The sequence below is a fragment of the Rhipicephalus microplus genome, chromosome X (assembly GCF_043290135.1).
Source record: "Rhipicephalus microplus isolate Deutch F79 chromosome X, USDA_Rmic, whole genome shotgun sequence".
Taxonomy (NCBI): Eukaryota; Metazoa; Arthropoda; class Arachnida; order Ixodida; family Ixodidae; genus Rhipicephalus; species Rhipicephalus microplus.
Genome location: NC_134710.1, coordinates 4,620,631 through 4,634,972, shown reverse-complemented (window position 1 = coordinate 4,634,972; position 14,342 = coordinate 4,620,631). Strand labels below are relative to the sequence as shown.

At 45.2% G+C, this 14,342-nt stretch overlaps 1 protein-coding gene across 1 annotated transcript in view; it reads left to right on the top strand.

Annotated features, from left to right (window-relative positions):
* Nucleotides 1-1,479: 1,479 nt before the first annotated feature.
* The window catches only part of LOC119175626 (N-acetylneuraminate (7)9-O-acetyltransferase), a 152,430-nt gene continuing 139,567 nt past the window's right edge, over nt 1,480-14,342 (top strand). Inside the window, exons 1-3 of the mRNA XM_037426531.2 lie at nt 1,480-2,048; nt 2,108-2,204; nt 2,272-2,461. Coding sequence (XP_037282428.2) covers nt 1,670-2,048; nt 2,108-2,204; nt 2,272-2,461 — 666 coding nt within the window. The 5' untranslated portion in view covers nt 1,480-1,669. The remainder of the gene's footprint in view (nt 2,049-2,107; nt 2,205-2,271; nt 2,462-14,342) is intronic.

Below are 14,342 nucleotides of genomic sequence, written 5' to 3'. Positions count from 1 at the left end.
GGGGAATAGGTAAGCTTGCTTTAGGAGCTCACGGGAGTACACCAAATCAGGGAGTACAAGGTGATATGGGATGGACATCATTTGAGGGCAGAGAAGCTAGCAGGAAGATAAAATTTGAGAAGTGATTGAGAGAAATGGGGGAGGAGCGTTGGGCTAGGAGGGTTTCCAGCTACTTGCACATGAAGAATGTCGATACAAAATGGAGGAAGCGAACCAGAAAATTGACGGGTAAATACTTACAAAACAGCAGAGGGCCAAACCAAAAAGAACTATCAGTTAAGAAGAAGGTCAAAGAAACGGAGACTGGCATATGGGAATTGGCATGAATTAAAAGTCTGCACTATAGATCTATCGAACTTTTAAGCGGGAAATCGCCAAGGAAAAGATCTATGATAATACTCGGGGTAGTTCTCTACTGTTTGAGGCCAGGATGGGAGTATTGCAAATCAAGACATATCGGGCCAAATTCGAAGGGGTACACACGGTATGCAGTGCGGGTGGAGAGGAGGAGGAAACTGCCGAACACCTAATAATGTTCTGTAAAGGGCTTCACCCTATAGTTCAGGATGATGGCGCGTAGTTTTTCAAAGCACTGGAGTTCAGAGACAGGGAGGGCAAAATATACTTTAAGCGGGTAGAATTAACTAGAAGGAGGTTATCTGATTGGTGGCTAAAGTCAAGGCACGAGTGAAAATTAAACTACTGCAAAGTACCAGTCCTATACTTCACTATTTAAAGAAAAAAAAAGATAAATCTAGTTGGTAGCTTGTTAAGTATTACGGCTAGGTGGCAATAGCCGCCGCCTGATCTAAAGTACAGCCACAGAACACCTACCGTACAGCCACATTAATCCATTTATCCATCCATCCCGCAACAAATTCATGCCATGAACGGTAGAAATGGCTCGTTGGCCGCCTCGACGCTTCACGGAATCGACACCGTAGCGCTGACGGCTGGGCCGATCTAGAGTTACTGTATATGATACCTTTAGGTATACCTAAAGGTAGCATTTACAGTAACTCTGGGCAAACTATTCTTACACCGTGCTCTGGGCCGATCGCTGCGTCACCGTCTCCTTGTTGTCTTTTTGTCGTCGTTCTGTTCTCGCGCTATATTTAGCGTCATGTCTCGCGTGTTCAATCCTGTTGTGTGCGCGCGTCCTTCAAGGCTGCGTTCGTCGTTCTTTCAAATGATATGCCAGCAGGTTACCACCATAAATCTTGTGAAACATATGCAAACATGGTATAAAAAAAAAAGAATTATGCAGATTTGTGGAAGCAAGAAACATATATACAACATACGTACTGCGGGGGCACAGTGTTCTGATGCCTGTTTGATCCCATCCGCGGTAATCGCTATTTGACGAGAGCTAAACGTTAGGTCAAAACTTGCCCGAAATGACTAATGTACGGTACATGACTTGAGATAAGTACCCCCCCCCCCCCCTTGCGCCATTTTGTTTTTCACATTTTCAGTATGCATTCTTAAACACAAAGCATTTACAAAACCTTTGCCAATAATGTTTTAGTAATCTTATATGTCATTTTCTGCAGTTAGTGCTAAAAGCTCCGAATTTGAACTAATCAAGCAAAAAGAAAAGACGCAGTAAAGAACGTTTTTGAGCTTATCGTTTCGGTTTCCACGCCGCCACCGCCGACGGAAAGTGGCCATGCGCCGCTGCCGATGGTTTTACCCGGCGTGCGCCGACGACGCCGCCACCGACGACTCAAAACTAGCCCCACGCCGCCGGTGGTCGAAACCGCCTCGGCGCACACCTCTACCTATCAAGTGGGCGGGCGTTGCTGACAAGTTTGGCGGCCGATGGATGTTTTCTGGGTGCTTTGTGGTGCAGCCATGCTTTCGTGTTGCGCTGCTCTGGCAGCCTGAAAATTTGCAGTGTTTTGTGCTCGATATGGTCGAGGAGGGCCGGCACATCACCGCCAGTTCTGAATTCATTCACCGCATTAATGCGAAAAATTGCAAACTAGTTGCCTGCTTTGTGGTCGTCGGTTTCGTTGTCTACCACGGCGTCATTCACTTAACGTACGGTGCGTGGTCGTGCTGGCGCGCTCACGTGCGCTTGAGTTCAGCTCCGTTTTCATTTCAGGAATCGACACGTGCAAGTGGCTGCTGAGTGATGGGCGATTTCAAGGCTATCATGTGTGGCAACCGTACGGCTGTATGCTGCACACCTACACCAATGCGTAAGACTCTCGAGTGTTCAAGTGATAGTGCAGAGAATGTCTGCAGCCGCGCGTGTGTGTGTTTCAGGGAGTCTCGCATGTGCCTGCGCTACATCGCCTACTGGGGGGGCAAGAACCACATTGTGTTCGCTGGGGACTCCCGCATCCGTCAACTGTACGGGGCTTTCGTGCAGCAGGTGCAGCCGTCGCCCTCGCCAGCACCCCAGCAGGGCCACCGAGATTTGCTCTACGAGGAGAAGGACCTGCACCTCACAGTGGTACTCCTCTTTCGCACATTTGCGTAGCCCAGTTCGCAGCATGAAAGAGAGAACGCGTTGTTGTGTGTCAATTGACTTCTTGCATTGAAGTTATCAAACATTGTGCCCGAAATGCATGCCGATTTGTTTCCTTTTGTTGTATTCGTGCATCAAACGATCGTCGAATATGTTTGCAGCAAAGTGATCCTTTACAGCAATACACAGAGCAATGAAGCTAAGTGAGCTCGGGAACTCTGTACAAATGTGCACACTGTGTTTCTTATGAGACACACAGTGCGTGACACGTCTTCATGGTTGTTGTATGTAAGGTAACGCGCGTGCGTGTGGCCTGCACTCTGCAGCGACTGCCTACAGCATGCTCAGCTGACAGCCAAAGAAAGCACCTTGGTATTTGGCGTCATCTGTTGGCAAACAAAATAAGCCATGCTGTTGCCTGCTGCTAGATAACACTCCCACTGCAGTTGATGGTGCTGTAGGCCGCTGGTGCAAAGTGTAGGTTACGCGCTCTCGTGTTAGTAATAATTGCTGGGGTTTAACATCCCAAAACTACCATATGATTGATAGATGCCGTAGTAGAGGGCTCCAGATATTTTGAACTCTTGGGTTTCTTTAACGTGCACTTAAATCTAAGCACAAGGGCCTCACACATTTTCGCCTTCATCGAAAATGCAGCCGCTACAGCCGGGATTCGATCCCGCGACCTGCAGGCCAGCAGCTGAGTGCCTTAGCCACTAGACCACCACGGCAGGTTCGCGCTTGCCTGTTCCCTTTGATAAAGGACGACAGTGTAGTTTTACACAGCACAGATGCTGAGGACAATGTAAACTATTTACATCCCAGTAGATGGGTAGTGCGGGGATTGCCTGACAGACGTCTCACCCACTTGTGTGAATTGTTGGTAACCACCTATATTTAGCTTAGTGTGCTCCAAGTCTAATGGTAGTGTCATAAAATGCATTGCAAACATGCATGTAAATTTAGAACAAGTCCAACTTGTCGTAACAGAAAAAATTCTTTCAGTTATTGTAGCATGTAGTTGATAAAAGGTACCATGCAGCTTCACCTAGTAGCTGTCATAGTTCGAGCCTTCTTTTGAAAAAGTTTCATATCTATAGTGCTTTGCGACTCTTTAAAAGACTTGAAAATAATGGCAGTGAAAAAGGAATGGAATTAATGGCGTATTTAAAAAGATGCACCAGAGCAGCTGGGCATGTGCTGCATGGCTGCCACTATTCAAGGCAGTGTTTCGCAGCCATCAATTTTTGAGGAAGGGTGCAATAGATGAGGGACCCCTTGCAGTGAGTCGAATAAAGCCAACACAGCGTGAAGTGCGTCACTTTTATTTAAATGGCTCTCTGTGGGTCTCTTTGGGTTCTGCAGAACCCTATTTGAGAACCATTGATCTGAGGCGGCCGGACAACGAGTAGCATGAGATCGAGTGCATGTTTGGTTAAACAGAGGCGCTTCTCACCATTGCTACACATGGAAACAGTTTGCATGCTGCCAGGTAGCACCACTGCTGCCATCATCATCAGCCTCACTACACCCACTGCAGGGTGATGTAGTCGGGTGTCTGGAGCCCATAGGACCGAAGCCAGCCAAGTCTCGGGGAGAAGTCGAGCAGAGTAGCCGGAGCTGATGATGGGAGTGTTTATTTACAGTATTTAAATACTGAGGGTGGCGGGATACTACATGATGGTAGTAGCATCAGGGAAGCTCTCAATGGAAGCTTCTGGGTGCTGGAACAAACGGCCACAATCGTCTCCCGCATATAAGTAGTGCCGAGCGAGGGAGGCCGATCATAACAGCCCGTCCACTGCCACAGGGGGTTTCGAAGAGAATGCTGTACTAAGGTACTCCGCAGAGACATTGCAGATTGTGTGCTGTGCCATAATGTTTGGCTTGCAAATTCTCTCTAGTAGCCTAGGCTACCAATCAGCAGCGTCTTCTGAGCATGCTGAACAAGTGTTACAGGACCCTTTTAATGATGTATATGATTCTTTAAATCAAATGGGTGTTTTGGTTAATACTAAGGTGAAATAAATCTAGCAGTTTAAAATTCGCATCAGACAATGTATATTATACTAATTTGAACATCACTGGTATCGGGAGAAGAACAGTTGTACCTAGCGTGGAAGCTGTTAGAAATGCAAAACAGCTTGCCCTTTAGTGGCATTCATGGGCAATAGCATTCCAAATGTGCAGCTTGTATGGCAACTCTCACTTCCCTTGCTTTAGACACAATGAGATTGCACTCTGAGAAGTGTAGTGTCTCTCAATAATGGAGGAGAAAACGAAGGTCACTTTCAAGTGTGACACTTTTCCAAGAGTCTTTTTTGTACTTTGGCAACATTGTTAGAAAAGAGACTTGGGCAAGTTGGTGTGTAGTTAGCCCGAAAAAGCCAAAGGACAAGCTGAAGACCACAGACTGGATGGAGCGTTAAACTAATACTGAGCATTTATTCACAGAATAAACATAAATTCACATGCTGTGCAACACGCAAGATAGCACAAAAAATACCCCCATAAACATTATACTTCACATACCTGTACAGTTGAACCAAATGTTTTAGTGTGACGATTTCTTTCGAGGTATGTGCATTCTTTACTGCTTAGAACCATCGGCGGAGCACTACTTTTCTTATGCAAAGCTCTGAAAATTTTCTTGCCCACACAACTGCCTATGCACACGTGTGCAGTGAAACTGGGCTGTACACCTTCGGCAGTGGTCGGTAAGATGACCACCACAGCTTCAATGAAATTTCTTGAAACTTGGTATGCTAAGTCTATGGCTCCTTCAGGCAACAATGTACTTCATTATTACTGACTATGAACTGTGTATGACCTATACTTCGTTTCACATATCAGCTGCAACGCTTTGAGGGCACTTCTTACAGCAAATGCGTTCACATTAAGAAATAGTACAACATTCTTACTTTAATTTTTATGGTAAGTAGTAATTGAAGGTGTTCCGTGCCTTATGAAGAAACAAATGCCATTATGAGTAAGATATTACGTTGCTGAAACACTTTGTGTTTAAGAGTGAATACACTTTATAAGCGACCCCAAACCATCCACCGCCGTCGGCGGCATCCGCAGTCTTCTCTCTATCTTTAAAAGAAAGAGGACTTGGCGGGCCGCAGCGCGACGCTCTACCGAATAAGCCACGGACGCGACGCTGATATCGGTGTCAGTAACGCGCCTTATACCCCCTCCCCTTTCGCTCGCTCCTCCGCTCTCCTCGCTCGCTGCAGCTGCGCACGCACCCTTCTCTCTCGCGCGCCCGCCTTCTCTCTCAGTCTCCCGTCGAGAGCAAGTCGTGAGGGGGAGTAAAGTTAAAATCCGTCGGCATTCGCCAGTGAGTTATCGTAAACTCCCCCGTGTGATCAAATTGCGATTCCCAGGAACCATTACACCATAAAGGCACCATAGTGTGATTAATAAATATAATAGTGCGAATTAATAAATACCCCTCATAGCATCACCCCGTGTATTCACACTTAACCATGTTCACCCTCGGGGAAATGCTTGGGAGTTTTTGTTCGCTTTCGACTTCACTTGAAGCCTGTCGTGAGGTGTGTCTCGCAGATTCTTGCTCGGTTCGTGTGAGCATTATGACAACGAAAACTGACCACGAGACGCGTGAAGTTATAAAATAAATTTTAGGAGCACTAACAGGCGAGGACAACAAAATGCGCATGATGCACATGTGCTAACTTTCAACACTCCATCGAAGCTGGGGGACCAAGGGCGCACGTGACTTTACATGACCCCTGTGCAGGAGGCATGAAATAAGACATGATCAATGACGTCGCAGGTAACATGATTCTGTGAAAGGTAGAGCGATTGATGTCCTGGCAACACATTTATGTCTTAAACTATCTTTTTCGCCTCTATTATTTCCCTGTGAATTTACTTTTGCTTCTTGTTAAATGGTGCATTTATTAAAAACATGGGTAACTACTTCTTTTCCACACAGTGGTCTACATTGCGGTCAGTACTGGAAACACCATGACCGTCACAACCATCACACTTTCTGCAGTGAACTTACCCTCCGCATTTCTCCGTAACATTTTGACAATGTTTCTCGAGGTGAATGTTTTAGACACACCTCTCGCTGTGTCCTACGTAGGTTTTGCTACATGAAATAGGCAAACTGTACATTCGATGCATGCACATTCGATGAGCTTCTCTTCTTGCAACCTAGATTGTGAGGGGAACAGGGGATTTGTCATTTGGCACAATTTCTCAAGTTTCTTAGGAGCAGAAAAAAACCACTTGTATATTGGCCTTCTCCCTATCATTTTAAACAACGTTATGAATATACAGAATGACAGCAAACTTCTGCAGGTGATTAGCACCCTGCAACACATCAGCCTGTTTTGACCAACTCTTTTGCAGCATGCCTTCAGCGACACTCGCTAGTTACTCAGTGGGGTAATCGGAATCAGATAGCCAGCGGGTTTGTTCATGAAAACTGACGTCTATTAGTTCCGAACATCATTTATTTCACGCTTTATAAAAGACTTGACGATGCCCCTCTTAACTAGTTTTGAATGAGTCGAGTCATAAGTAAACATTGGTTTGTTAGCATTAGGCTCGTAATTTCCAGTACACCTGTTTATCACTAAATAAAAGTATGATATTAAGAAATGTTATATTCTCATTTGATGGCATTTCATGAGTTATTTCTAGTGGCAATAGTCAACGGTTCTCTTGTATATTATGTGCCCTTGGCTTCCATCAAGTGTTGAAAGTCGGTGCTTGTGTACATTACGTGTTTTTTTTTGTCCTGGTCTGTTTGTGTGCTTAGAATTAGAAACGGAGTACAGTAGATGTCAAAGGTAATGATGTCATGCTGTTTGGTTGCAGGAACCTGGTATTGGCACCCAGATTTCCTTTAACATGTCTTCTCGTTTACCATGTGTGTAGTAGGTGTCGAGATTTTGGTATTGTGAAAAAGTAATTTACTAGTATCAGAAAAATCGTTTATCTCTTTTTCATAACCAAGGGCAATGAGGTTGTCAAGAGCTCTCTGTGCCTGGTGTGGTGGCACATCCACCCTGCATAATGTGTTGTGTACAGGCAATGCCATAAGTTTGGGGTGTATTGGAGTTTGAGAGTCATCGAAGTGCCCTTTGGTAACATGAAAGAGTTCGAAGGCAGAACTTTTCAAGCCGATGTCGTCCGGCTGAGCTGCGCCGAACTCTTCAGGTCACGTTTTTCAACTGTGCTCACTCACAATAAACTAAAAATGACAGCTTTTTTTGCTGTGAAACCAACGGAAGTGTGTAGTACGGGCACGCAGCCATTTGTGGAGCTCCCTCTGCTCCATTTACCAAAGTGTCGGCGAAGTCGGTGTTTGAGGTAAGCATGCAGGGCTTCCCCAGCATAAGTAGAATCTCGGTGTGCAACATTTCGCTACCTTTTCTGCGCATTATCGATTGCTTGTCACAGCTGCTGAGATTTGCGTCACCTACAGCAACTACAGCGACTTACCTTGTCATGCTCGGGAGTAGCAAGGGCATTCGCTTGAGATTCGCTTGAAAGTGCCTCGATGCGCGTGCTCTAGTTCAGAGTACGGTCATTCTTTGAAAGGGTCGACGCCATCTCGACATCCGCATCTGCCATGTTTGGTCCACGCTGTGCTTGTTTAAACATGTACGCGGCGCCTGCTGCCTTGTCGGCCATCTGATTTGTCACAAATCCTGCAAGATGACTGCATGCTGCATGCCACACAGGGCATGAACCATTCTAGAAATGGATGGAAGATGTTTTATTTCCCAAGTGATCCTAAAAGAAAGCTTTTATTTACAGTGACAATGAAAAGTGATAAGTGGCAGCCAACGAATGCCTTTCATGTATGCAGCGTTAATATCGCAAGCTTTGTTGCTGTTTCCTATCACCTTTCCTTTGCTACGTCGGATACCTGAGGCACAATTTCCCAAATGTTGTGTATATTACTAGTAGCACAGTCACAGATTAGACCATTACAAGTTATGCGCATGGTTTTGATTTTGAATTTGTGCGCACACTTGTTGCACCTTAACATAACCGAACATTGAGCGAACTGTAACCTTAAGTGGTTTCATGGCACTTGGACCGTTCTCATAAATTCGGTGTTCGTTTCGGGTGTGCTTGGTATTAGTTCTTTCGCTGTCGTGAACATGTCCTTTTGTTTTGTTTAATCCATGAAAGTGCGTCTATAAGTAACTGCAACAATTCTTGAACTGGTATAGCGCATTACGGGGAAGAAGAAACGGCCGAGCAGACCGACACAAGAGGACAGAGCGCTAACTTCCAACTGAGCTTTATTGTCAAATTGCATCAAGTGTTATCTTGTCGTTGCGTTAGGGTGGTTTTGTATGCTTGCGCCGGTCTACTTATTTGATGCAATTTGACAATAAAGCTCAGTTGGAAGTTAGCGCTCTGTCCTCTTGTGTCGGTCTGCTCGGCCGTTTCTTCTTCCCCGTAATGCGCTATACCAGTTCAAGTACGACGAACCAACTCGCCCAATCTTCAACACTCGTGCAAAAATTCACTCCGAGATGTCTCTATCACTGGAAAATTCAGTTTTCATGCTCACATTGCTCCTGATAGTACATTTTAACTGCATTTACCGGCCCGCAATAACTTGCATGCCACTTAACTGTTACATGCCGTATACTTTCCCTCAGTAATATATATACACACTCAGTAATATGCTCTAATATACAGTGATTTCTTTGGCATTTCATGCATAGAGATAGATGCAAGTGCGTTCTGACGTTTGTAGTATTTAGGATTTAATTGTATCTAAAAGCGGTGCCATTTTTTTATTTTATGTTTTTTTTTTCATTGGATTCCACGGCACCAACCAGGAGAGGGCGACAAAACAGCCAGCTCACTCAACGTACAGACTTCTCCATCGTGTTTCACGCACCCGCGTAGGGCTCTGAGATTGCTTGAAAATGATCTATTGTGCCAATAAGACCACATGATTGCCTGCCTACAGCTATACAAAACCTAATTTGCATATACATAGTTATATCTAAGCTGACTTAAAACAGGTTTGAATGTTATTGGTGCATGTGCACCTGTTAGCTAATAGCGGAGTTAGCAGGTTAAAATGAAAACCTGCCTAAGCATGCCTGCAACTAGGAATGGGACGGAAATGTCGTGCTCCAATATATTCCATTATAGTTTATTACCCCTATATCTAATCTAACCGTCTAATTTGCAGGCGCTGTCTTCACATTTTAGGGGCGAAGCCAATGTTTCTAGATACTGTCAGTTAGTTGGGTAAGCGCGCGCGGTCGCAGCGGCGAGGAGCGGCACCCTTCAGAATCCCGCGGCGGCGGCGCTGCTGTTGCTTTGGGATTAGTGAAGGAGCGTCATCAGCTACCTCGGCATGCTAAACAGCCAGAAATTCATTTCCAAATAGGCGGATTTCAGCTAAAGCAGCTAGATGAGGGCCGAATGAATACTGCTTAGTGATAAATAAGGGCCGCGCCTGAACCTAAGAAATATATGATTATTTATTTGCTGCAATGAGGGAGTGGGGTGGCCAACAAGTGCAGCGAGTGGCACACTGGCCCTGTGCCGTTCTCTCCCCCCCCCCCCCCCCCCCAAAAGAAATATTTCCGCTATTGTTTTCAGAGCAAAAAGTGACACTCGACCAAACTTGCCTGTCCAGCACCCTCTTAAGATCAAGGTGGTGCCCTTACCCCCTGAAAAAAATTCTTCTTGTGCCTCTGCAGTGAATAGGGTTCATCTGCGCCTTCATGTTGTGGACTATTCTAAACGAGCGATCGTCTTGTATTACAGTTACACATCATATAAATTTCATGTAAGAATATATTTATAAATGGATGTGCTTCTTTATGAACAGCTAAAGAAAAATAGACAGGTCACACAAGGCAGTCTTGCGCAAATTAGCGCCTCAATCTTGCTGTGCTTTATAACGATGAGCTTGCAAGCCTCACAGCTGGCACAGCTGACATAAATGGTATGATATTTATGTGAAGATGCATTTCATACACAAATTTCTTGGAATGTAGCTGAAATTATCTGAGAAGTTAGGAGAAGGGCTTCCAAAGTGATGGAAGAATAATTTAAGACAAATAGAATGCAGTGCAGTAGATGACATACAGCCACTATTTAAATAACTTTTATTTGGAAAAGCTCTTTCTCAATTTGTATTTCACACGTGACATGACGATCAAGCACGCTTTAGTGAATTAGCAGTAAGATAGTAAACATGCTGACCTGTAGTGCACCGGGCTGTCGAAGTAGCTATGCCTCCCAGGAAAACACTTGCGATCAGCGGCACTTCTTCAAACTCTAAATAATCTTGCGGTTCTCAAGGCCTGGACAGCTGCTTTTTCACGAGGAGCCTTCCAGGTGACAGTCAAGACCTACATTTCGAATCCGAGGACCTAATGCCTTGCTGCGAGCAGATGGTAGGTGCAAACGTTGTCAAAACTCAAACGGTACGTTGGCACTTAAGCCCCGTGCTGTTCCTCAAATTTTTCCGAATATTCCTGCACACTTGTCTAAATCAGTGGCATTAAAGCGGGAGAGGAAACCCCTGAAACTAGAAGACACCGCGAATTTTCAGGGTCATGTGTTGGCAATCGGTGGTGGCAATGTGCCTCACGTTAACATGGAGTACAGCGATGTTGACGACACTACCAGTGTTCCCTTCCATCCAGAGTTATGTCCAGAGGTAGCAATTTGGTTGCCTGCAGTAGAAGACCGAATAAAGTTCCATTCCAGGAATGTCGAGCTTGTCCAGGAAAAAGTTTTTTTTTTTTTTTTCAAAGTTGTTCAAAACAAAGGTATTGTTGAAATCAGCCAGGCAGGAGTGGTAACAAAAGACTTCACCTTTGTCTTCAGTTGTAGAGGGAAGCTTTTTTCCTCGTGCGCATACAGCAAACAAGGTTCGCAAAGCCAGCTGAAACTCACGAGCTTGCAGATGGTATCAACCTTTCTCAGTTATGTTGATCACCTGAAGATATGTGTAGGCTGTCATAGCAGCTCATTACCTTCAATTTCTACCGCAACATCGGCCCTGAAGATTCGGGATGTATGGAGGAGCACTTTCGGGCTGTTACAGAAAGACTCGTGCCCATCGTGCAAGAGCACAAAAAAGAATCGGCGAGCTCAGTAGAGGAAAAAAAAAAATCTACCAAACTAACAAAGGTTCACCAAAAAATTCGCTCAATTACTAAAAAACGAAGAAAAACCGTTATTAGGGTCACAGTTTTTTTAGAAAAAGTGAAGAACGACATTCGGAAAATGAAAACACAGCTTTCAAAAGGTTCTACCAGTCAAGTGAACTATCTAACGACCGCTCTTCCTCCAGCACAAAAACCGATGCTGCTGAGCGAAACCTTTTTAAACCCAAATTCACAAGGCATTCTCTTGATAATTTATTTAAAGCGTGATGATTTCGGCAGAGGCAGTATGTTAACCTTTGACATCCTATAAGCAGCAGAAGGGCATCGATATTTTAAGGAGCAGGCAAGTAGTCAGCCATTCAGTTTCATAGCACTACCCTCTTGCGGACTTCGCTTTGAAGCTTTCAGCGCAGCACAAAGAGCGAATTGAAAAACAACAACAAAAAAAGCGTCTTTCTGGATAAGCTCCGCATTCCAGGATTAGAACATTGTTTGGTCTTTTAATGCAGGGAACCAGTTTTCTGCCTCTGGACACAACTCAGGATCGGAGGGGACGCCAGTAGCTTCGTCAACAACGCCGTTCTTCATGTTTACCTTCGACACAACGCCGCCGCTTGCCGACACATGGCCCTCGAAATTCGCGGGTTCTCTAAGTTTCAGTGACGTCCTTCTCCGCTTTGATGCTGCTGGTCTGGATAAGTATGCAGGGACATTCGGGAAAATTGGAGGAACAGCACTGGGATTAGGTGTCCACTTGTGACATGGAATTTTCACGTTCCCCTTACGACATGAAATTTTCATGTTCCCCTTACGATGTGCTCATAGCGAGTCGTTAGGTCCTCGGATTCGAAATTTTAAGTCAGAAATGTATGTCTTGACTGTCACCTGAAAGGCTTTTCGTGGAATAGCAGCTGTTCAGGCCTTGAGAACTGCAGGATAATTTGGGGATTTGAAGAAGTGCCGTTCATCGCGTTTTCCTCAGAGGCATAGTCACTTCAACAGCCCGGTGTGCGGCAGGTCGGCATGTTCACTATGTTAAACTGCTAATTCACTCAAACATACTTCATTGTCGTGTAACATGTTAAATACTGTTTGCGATGACCGAAATCGAAGCTTCAAGCTCCCACCGCTGTGGTCTGAGCAAGAAAACTAAAAAAAAAAAAAAAAAAAAATCAACGCTGCCGCGGAAGCCGGCGGCGGCAGCTCAATTTTAACGCTACGCCATCGTTGCCCCTCGGAGGGGATACGAGTTGGTGCCGCCTCTGGAGCGCGTTTTTTTGACTGACAGTAACTAAAAATGTTGGGCGAAGCTCTTTATGGTCTAGGGCAGTCCAGCATCCCTCCAGTGTAGCCAGCACAGCATATAGACAGACAAGACGCACAGACAGATGCATGGACGGACGTGCGGACGCTTGAACGGACAAAGAGACGGACATGCATGGATGGACGAACTGATAGATGGACGGACGATTCGCCCCCCTCATCAGCATTCACTCCGAGGATATGCTGTGATTTTTTATGTTTCGCTAATTCATATCCTTCACTAGTAAGTTGCGCGCTCGTATAAAGAAAGACGGGTACATTTATAGTGCGCATCTTAATACTGTTTGTCGAACTTGGAGAATTCGAGGTGAAATAACGTCAGACCTACATAAAAGCATATATTCTGTGCCTTAATGGTAGGTGCATTATTGCACCGCTTTTCTTTGGACAGTACAGGAAATCATACTTTTCCATTATTCTTTTCTAATACACAGTGTTTCGCACCTCCAACTTGCCCTAATAAAGCTAACCTGTTGTGTCTAAAAACAAAAACACACACACACAAACATATTCACCTGCAAGCTATAAAAGTGAATAGTGATGTCGGCAGCTGTGCCCCACTCAGCCGCAGCCAGCAGCCGAGGGGCCACGGTGCCAGTCAGGATCGATACGTTCTGCAACACTTTCAGGTGCCAAATATTTGTTTACCTGTTGAGATGCGTGCTTACAAACTTATAACTAGCAATATTTGTGAACGATTTTGCGTTTGTGACAGCAATTTCAGCACAAAGTGTCTTTCCTCGAGAGAAAAAGGCCACGAAGCCGCGCGCTTGCAGTGCACGCATTGAGGAGTGGGCCAAATAATGCCGACCACTGTAGCAAACGGCGCACTTATCTTCACTCTGAACAGAGCGGAGGTGAAAGAGCGCATTGAGGCACTCTAGCTTGAGGGAGGCGGTGTCGCCCTCTGTTGCACCCTGTCGGAGTGAGCCCCCATGTGTACGAAAGTGTTTTTAGAGATTTTAAATTGACTATTGCGAGTATTACTCATTTTCCTAATAATATCACATCAGACCATGTTCGTTCATTTCAAGCCAGTTTAGAGTGCTTCTAACCCTGTCATCGCCGGTAGTGGGCGCTTTATGATGAGCCTGATCACGCGACATGAGATGGATGGATGACACGCCAGATGTTTGAAATGCTCCGCACTTACAAGTACACAAGGTGCATATGCTCTCCAGTTGGGATAAAAAGATTGGACGACACTTCCTTCAACCGCCGGTATGCGCCACCCGGTATGTGTGTCCTGACAATGCACTAGGGTTTGGAAATCGGGTGCTGGTGTCTATGAAAGCAGTAATGCATGGGCCTTCAACCAGCATGAAAATGATGAGACTGATTTGTCTAAGCTTCATTCTTTCAGCTCTATTTGGATCTGTGTGTCCTATAGTCACTGT